The sequence below is a fragment of the Octopus sinensis genome, linkage group LG5 (genome assembly GCF_006345805.1).
Source record: "Octopus sinensis linkage group LG5, ASM634580v1, whole genome shotgun sequence".
Lineage (NCBI taxonomy): Eukaryota > Metazoa > Mollusca > Cephalopoda > Octopoda > Octopodidae > Octopus > Octopus sinensis.
The window spans coordinates 86,477,279-86,486,045 of record NC_043001.1 but is presented as its reverse complement, the minus strand read 5'-3'; the positions used below and the strand labels follow the sequence as shown (position 1 = coordinate 86,486,045).

Here is an 8,767-nt window from a genome sequence, read left to right as displayed (position 1 = left end):
GTTGTGTGTGTTTATTGAGCGAAAACACCTAAAGCTCCACGAGGCTCCGGCAGGGGGTGGTGGCGACCCCTGCTGTACTCTTTCGCCCCAACCTTCTCCCACTCTTTCTTCCTGTTTCTTATCCCCGACTTCCTACGCAACCGCTGAGCCTGGATGCACATTCATCCATCCGTCGATGCTCTCGGTGTCGGGGGTTGACCTGCTTTCTCTTCTGCGGGTCTTACGAATAGCAAAGGACCACGTTTCGGACTTCTCCCACTCTGGGACGAATACCGCTTCGCTCAACAACAGCAACAACAACAACAACAACAACGACAACAACAACGACAACAACAACAACAACAACTTTAAACGATAATTTCAAAAGATGTTTATTGGACAGTTGGAAAACATGAATGACTGGTACACATTCTTCTGCTTTAAATATGATTCGGAACAAACATTTGTAGAAAAATGTACTCCGTCCATCAGATCCATGTAACGATTTCAAAGATATGAACTCACAATATGTATGTAGAATCGTTCTATAATTATTTTATTAACTATTAAATCTAATATATGTACGTAAAACAATTCAATGGAATATCTAAATATATAATAACTAGTAGTGTATACAATTTATATATATTTATTGTTGCCTGTTATCAATTTCAGATATTTCTATACCATAACAATTCTAAATGGGTAGATTGTCATTACACATGCGATCAGTGTCAAACCTCGTAAAACAATAGGATAAACTTCCAGTAGGGGTTAGGTAAATGACTTCATTATATAATCCTGCTTTGTTAGACAACACCATCAGATTTGGGGGCTTTTCAATGCATTGGAATTCGGTTACATAATCACCTGAAATAAAAAAAAACGTGTCAACAAAATATTTATTTATCTTTACAGTATAATAGTTTTTGGAATTAATTAATCTTAAATGTTTTTCTTTAATAAGGTTTTGAAGATTAATTCAAGATTGAAAACAAATTGTCTGTCTGTCTATGTATGTATGTATGTATGTATGTATGTATGTATGTATGTATGTATGTATGTATGTATGTATGTATGTATGTATGCATGTATGTATGTATGTATTTATGTATGAATGAATGTATGTATGTATGCAAGTATGTATGTATGTATGTATGTATGTATGTATGTATGTATGTATGTATGAATGTATGTATGTATGTATGTATGCATGTATGAATGTATGTATGTATGCATGTATGCATGTATGCATGTATGCATGTATGTATGTATGCATGAATGTATGTATGTATGTATGTATGCATGTATGTATGTATGAATGTATGTATGTATGTATGCATGCATGCATGTATGTATGTATGCATGTATGTATGTATGTATGCATGTATGTATGCATGAATGTATGTATGTATGTATGCATGTATGTATGAATGTATGTATGTATGTATGAATGTATGTGTGTATGTATGTATGTATGTATGTGTGTATGTATGAATGTATGTATATATTTATGTATGAATGTGTATATGTATGTATATATGTATGAATGTATGTATGTATATATGTATGTATGAATGTATGTATGTATGTATGTATGTATGTATGTATGTACGTATGTATGTATGCATGTATGCATGCATGAATGTATGTATGTATGTATGTATGCATGTATGTATGTATGTATGAATGTATGTATGTATGTATGTATGACTGTATATATGTATGTATGTATGTATGTATGAATGTATGTATATATGTATGTATATATGTATGTATGAATGTATGTATGTATGTATGTATGAATGTATGTATGTATGTATGAATGTATGTATGTATGTATGCATGTATGAATGTATGTATGTATGCATGTATGCATGTATGCATGTATGCATGTATGCATGTATGTATGCATGAATGTATGTATGTATGTATGTATGCATGTATGCATGTATGAATGTATGTATGTATGTATGTATGCATGCATGCATGTATGTATGTATGCATGTATGTATGTATGTATGCATGTATGTATGCATGAATGTATGTATGTATGAATGTATGTATGTATGTATGAATGTATGTGTGTATGTATGTATGTATGTGTGTATGTATGAATGTATGTATATATGTATGTATGAATGTATGTATGTATGTATGTATGAATGTATGTATGTATGTATGTATGTATGTATGTATGTATGTATGCATGAATGTATGTGTGTATGTATGTATGCATGCATGTATGTATGTATGTATGTATGAATGTTTGTATGTATGTATGAATGTATGTATGTAAGTATGTATGAATGTATATATGTATGTATGTATGAATGTATGTATGTATGTATGTATGTAAGAATGTATGTATGTATGTATGAATGTATGTATGTATGTATGTATGGATGTATGTATGCATGTATGTATGTATGAATGCATGTGTGCATGTATGCATGGATGAATGTATGTATGTATGTATGTATGTATGCATGTATGTATGTATGAATGTATGAATGTATGTGTGTATGTATGTATGTATGTGTGTATGTATGAATGTATGTATATATGTATGTATGAATGTATGTATGTATGTATGTATGAATGTATGTATGTATGTATGTATGTATGTATGTATGTATGTATGAATGCATGTGTGCATGTATGCATGGATGAATGTATGTATGTATGTATGTATGTATGCATGTATGTATGTATGAATGTATGTATGTATGTATGAATGTATATATGTATGTATGTATGAATGTATGTATGTATGTATGTAAGAATGTATGTATGTATGTATGAATGTATGTATGTATGTATGCATGTATGCATGTATGCATGTATGTATGTATGAATGTATGTATGTATGTATGCATGTATGTATGTATGAATATGTATGTTTGTATGAATGTATGTGTGTATGTATGTATGTATGTATGTATGTATGTATGTATGTATGAATGTATGTATGTATATATGTATGTATGAATGTATGTATGTATGTATGTATGTATGAATGTATGTATGTATGTATGAATGTATGTATGCATGCATGTATGTATGTATGTATGTACGTATGTATGTATGCATGTATGCATGTATGCATGTATGCATGTATGCATGCATGAATGTATGTATGTATGTATGTATGCATGTATGTATGTATGTATGAATGTATGTATGTATGTATGTATGTATGACTGTATATATGTATGTATGTATGTATGTATGAATGTATGTATATATGTGTGTATATATGTATGTATGAATGTATGTATGTATGTATGTATGTATGTATTAATGTATGTATGTATGTATGTATGTATGTATGTATGTATGAATGTATGTATGTATGTATGTATGTATGTATGTATGAATGTATGTATGTATGTATGTATGAATGTATGTATGTATGTATGTACGTATGTATGTATGCATGTATGCATGTATGCATGCATGAATGTATGTATGTATGTATGTATGCATGTATGTATGTATGTATGAATGTATGTATGTATGTATGTATGTATGACTGTATATATGTATGTATGTATGAATGTATGTATATATGTATGTATATATGTATGTATGAATGTATGTATGTATGTATGTATGTATGAATGTATGTATGTATGTATGTATGAATGTATGTATGTATGTATGTATGAATGTATGTATGTATGTATGAATATATGTATGTATGTATGTATGACTGTATATATGTATGTATGTATGAATGTATGTATGTATGTATGTATGTATGTATGTATGTATGTATTAATGTATGTATATATGTATGTATGTATGAATGTATGTATGTATGAATGTATGTATGTATGTATGTATGTATGCATGTATGTATTTATGTATGAATGTATGTATGTATGTATGTATGAATGCATGTATGTATGTATGTATGTATGTATGTATGTATGTATGTATGTATGTATGTATGTATGTAAGTATGTATGCCTACATGTAAATGTGGAGGCAGAGAGGAAACAAATGAAAATATAAGTTGAGTAGTTATGTTACTTTATAACTTTATATTCTGTATTTTTCATAACCTCTGACCCAAATAGTTAAAAAGTAAACTTCTTAGCACACAGCCAAACCTTAATTTTAATGTAGCAAAATTATTAATATTTAGCTTTAGAAAATATATATTACTTACTCAAAATTCCTCCTGCTCGAACAAACTTGCCAAGTATATTGAAATGCACGGACAAAAATGTTTCAGCGTTCGCACTTTGGTATTGGCTTACTGTTATTGAAAATCTAGGTGAAAATTGATATTCGGATGGTCTGGGGATATCAGTCTGGCCTTGTGGGTGAGCCTGAATGCTAGCAACAAAGTCAGGCGTACTAAAATCTATTCTGTTGAGAGTTTCTAAGCAATTAGTGTCTGATGTTTTTTTCACGTGACCATAAACATTTACACCTGTAGAATAAAGATAATTTATTCAAAACATTACATAAGAATATAATATAAATTTATTTTACATTGAATTAATTACTTTGATTTTTATATTATTGTACTTATACTCATTGGATTTAACATGGCGGAAATTTTCAGAATGATCAAAATATTGTTTTTTTTTTAAATTTGAACACTTGCATTGTATTAACAACCAGAAGTAACATTTTAAATCTTGGACATTAAAATATTTTCTATGTGCCTTTAATAATTGTTATGAGACAGTGAGACAAGCATATCTCTATGGCGAACTCCAGCTGGTAAAAATATTGAATCTCGTACCTGCTTCCTCATCAGCCAAAAGAAAGATTTCAGTTTGGTTTCTGCATTGAATACTATCAGTAAAACACAAGTCTGTCAAGCAGTTTAATGGTTTTATTAGAATACCTAGAAAGAGAAGATAAAACATAGAAAAAGAATTTTGAAATATTACCTTCCTGTGTTTGTTGTATCTTGGGAGAGTCATTATACCAATAATGAGCAAACGTGAGTGAATATATCCGCCTACTGATTAAAGTACACATACAAACATATACACTCAGATATATTTAGGTTTTTCAATTGAATACTAATTAAGTACAGCTACAACCCCCACCCCCCCAAAAAAAACAAAAAAAACAAAAAACAAAAATGAAATCGTAATTTTCTGTAAAACAGTTTTAGAACAATTACATTAATTGCTGAGTGTTGGTAAAGCAATTAACGAAAAAAAAAAAGATAATTCGATTAAGTGAAAATCATTAATTGTTATAAATTAAATTCTTTAGCTTTCAAAGTACATTTAAAACTATAAAAAATAACATGTAATTATTAGGTTGTAAAACCCTTCCACGTGTAGCCTCCGACATTCTTTTATCCAGAAGGATACACACAAATATATACACACATACATATATACACATACAGATATATATATATATATATATATATATATATATATAAAGTGAAGATTTGACACTGATATATATATATATATATATATATATATATATATATATATATATATATATACATATACCTGTGTGTGTATATATGTATGTGTGTATATATATATATATATATATATATATATATATATATATATATATATATGTAATATTTGCTGACGCACAAACGGGAGATTAATATCTTTAAAAGCAAAGAAATATAGAAATATTTTATAAGTTCATGTTTTCTTACCAGGGCTGTGAAAAATAAAAAGTGGGAATTCTCTTGCTGTTGTTGAAACTGTCTGATGAGATGTGTGTGTGAGTGCTAAAAATATATTATAACAATTTAAAGCTTACTCATTATAAAAAATGAACAGAAAACTTTACTTTCGGATTAAGCCATTTTATGAACAGAAATTATAGTAGATTTAAAACAAATTTCCCGAAGAAGACAATAGATATTGAGTAATTTTGGGTGCTCAATGATGTTTCCTAGAAAAGATACATATCTGTTCAAAATGAAATATCGTTAAAACTAAACTTCGTTGTTAATGCTAAAATATATTTCATCTGTCTCATAACAACAAATGCGATGGTTCTATTCAAAATCTTTAACTTCATTTGAAGTGCATGTAATTTAAACTGCTACATATGATGAGAACTGTAAAGAAAGATTTGAAGATATTACAAAATCATTATTGCTTATTCATGTTTATCTTCATGTATTATAATACTTTCTATAATGCAATATTTAGAATTTACATAATTTTTCATGAATTGCTTTAAGAGAATAATTTAAACGAATTACACAGGCCAACAAAAAAAATTTTATTCTGTGATGTCAAAATCTTAGGATCTGAAATAGGGGCTTTTCACACAAAGAATCCGAAAATAACATCCATTTATGACTACCATATCATGATGTCAAGATATTGTATCCATAGAATTTCATTGTTTTTTCCTAATAAAACAGCTTATGAGAAACAATTTTCTGATTTGAGTCCCATCAAATACTCCAGCTTTTATCTTGTATCGCACAGGCCGGGGAATGCGCTGCAGTTATAATGAAAGTATGATCCATCTTCATCCAGAGTTTTAACAAACTGTTTTATAATGCCAAATTTGATATGGAATAGAGGTGGAATGATTTTTACCGGTTGAATTAAAGGTTCTTCAACCACATTAAAAGACTCTGGAACCAATGTTCGCCGCCGCCATTCTATGATCACCCAATGTTTTCCATGGTTCTGATGTCCACATGCATAAAATGCATGGATAGGTTGTGCATCTACTTTGTCACTCAAGAATAAAACTGGCCAACTTAAAGTCCACTGATGATTATGGTACTTAATTTATTCCAGAACTGCTTTCACAATTTTACATTTCTTTGCTAGTTTCGTAAAGTGAGCAATTGGAACATAGGCCAATATTTTTCCATTATGAAGCAGAACATATTTCAAACTTCTTTTCAAACTACCAATAAAAAGGCGCCAATAACTTGCAGCATATTCTGCTAAACTCATCCCCGAAGCAGTCCCTCGATAGCAACTTACGAGTTTGAGTTACTGAAAAGGAAAATATAAACGTTACAAGGCATGAAATTTTATTTTGAAATATGCACTTAGGGGCTTACTATGTCACCGAGGTAATAGCACTACCTAATATTGCCAATTGAACTCTTAACTATTAACACTCCGCTAAAAAATTTCGAAGTCAAAAACCCAGTTCTGTTATGGAACAGAAAAGACTGTACTCTTTCTGTCGTTTTTCCCTAAATAATGAATATCTTGCCGATGCAGATTACTAGCAGTGTCCTTGGATTCTGCTTTATCCTTTATGAAAATTACTCTCGTATGAATGAAATAGTTACTTACACGTTGGTTGAACGCCTGGAAAAAGAGAAAAATGATAGATATTTTAATTTATATTGAATCATTAAAATAGAAAATCTCTTGTTCATTTACATTATCGTAAAAATATAATTTTGTACTTTATTTCCCCATGCATGCTGTCGTGGAATTTCTTAAGAGTTTGTAAAAATGTTTGGGATATAATTATGTCCTTAATGAAAATATTACTTTTGACAAGTTATTCTCAGTGTAGTCACCAGTGCGAAAATAATTTGGCTTGTTTCAAAAAAACTCCACATAAATACATTATGGAATCATAAATTCAATATCTGTCAGTCTGTGTGTCTGTGTGTCTGTGTGTCTGTCTGTGTGTCTGTGTGTCTGTGTGTCTGTGTGTCTGTCTGTCTATCTATCTATCTATCTATCTATCTATCTATCTATCTATCTATCTATCTATCTATCTATCTATCTATGCATATATAGGTACAGGACACAAAAAAAAAAAAAAAACGTCGAACACAATGAGAAACGAAAACATAAACACAAAACCAAGGAACTGGACATTTTACTTAAACAACGCAAAAATGGAGTACAGGACAAATAACACAAGGAAAATTCCCCTTCTTCAGTCGCCATGGTTTCATCTACTCTGTGTTTCGAAGGTGAAGGCGATACGCATCTTCGATGGAAACTTTTTTTCCCGCGAAGAGCAAATTAAATCAAATTTGAGATCTTTTTGCGGAGGGGTAAAAATGGTAAGAAAAACAGGACAGTAACGACAGTACAAAATATAAACAGTAAAAGACAGGACAAGTAGAATAATAAGACAAGAAGGGCTGTTAAGCCGAACGAGAAAAAGTATTACGAACGCTGTTTTTGAGAACGGCGAAGGAGCAACAGAAAATGCCGTCCACACTTGAAGGAAGTCAGGCTAGAAAGACAGTAGCAGAGCTCTCGTCGCGTGTCAACGACGAGAGGGAGGAGGAGGAGCAAGAGAAAGGGAGAGAAAAAAGGGAATGGTTGTGAGGAAACCAGAAAGAATGAAGAATGAGAGAGAGGGGGAGACAGTAAGGTAGAAGAAAAGGAAACCAGAAAGAATGAAGGCTGAGAAAAAGAGGGGACAGAAAGGTCAAGAGTGCGCATCATTATTAATATCAAGAACAATCGTACTTAGAAAGGGATGCGTGCGCTCCGTCATATAATAAATTAATAAATAAAACATATGCATATATACATACATATATGTACGTATCTACATCTACATGTATATATACCTGCATATATGGATACAGGAACCTCGAACACAATGAGAAACGAAAACATAAACACAAAACCAAGGAGCTGGACATGTTTCTTAAATAACGAAAAAAAAAGAGAGTACAGGACAAATAACACAAGGAACATTCCCCTTCTTCAGTCGCCATGGTATATATATATATATATAAATATATATATATATATATAAACACACACATACAGACATACATACATTCATATATATTATATATATATATATATATATATATATA

At 30.4% G+C, this 8,767-nt stretch overlaps 1 protein-coding gene across 1 annotated transcript in view; it reads right to left on the bottom strand.

The window, feature by feature from the left end:
- Positions 1–610: 610 nt before the first annotated feature.
- LOC115211864 (inter-alpha-trypsin inhibitor heavy chain H4-like) overlaps positions 611–8,767 on the bottom strand; it is a 241,022-nt gene continuing 232,865 nt past the window's right edge. The window contains exons 28-32 of the mRNA XM_036502852.1: positions 7,263–7,277; positions 5,639–5,713; positions 4,742–4,846; positions 4,157–4,423; positions 611–849 (exon numbers count right to left, since the gene is read on the bottom strand). Coding sequence (XP_036358745.1) covers positions 677–849; positions 4,157–4,423; positions 4,742–4,846; positions 5,639–5,713; positions 7,263–7,277 — 635 coding nt within the window. The 3' untranslated portion in view covers positions 611–676. The remainder of the gene's footprint in view (positions 850–4,156; positions 4,424–4,741; positions 4,847–5,638; positions 5,714–7,262; positions 7,278–8,767) is intronic.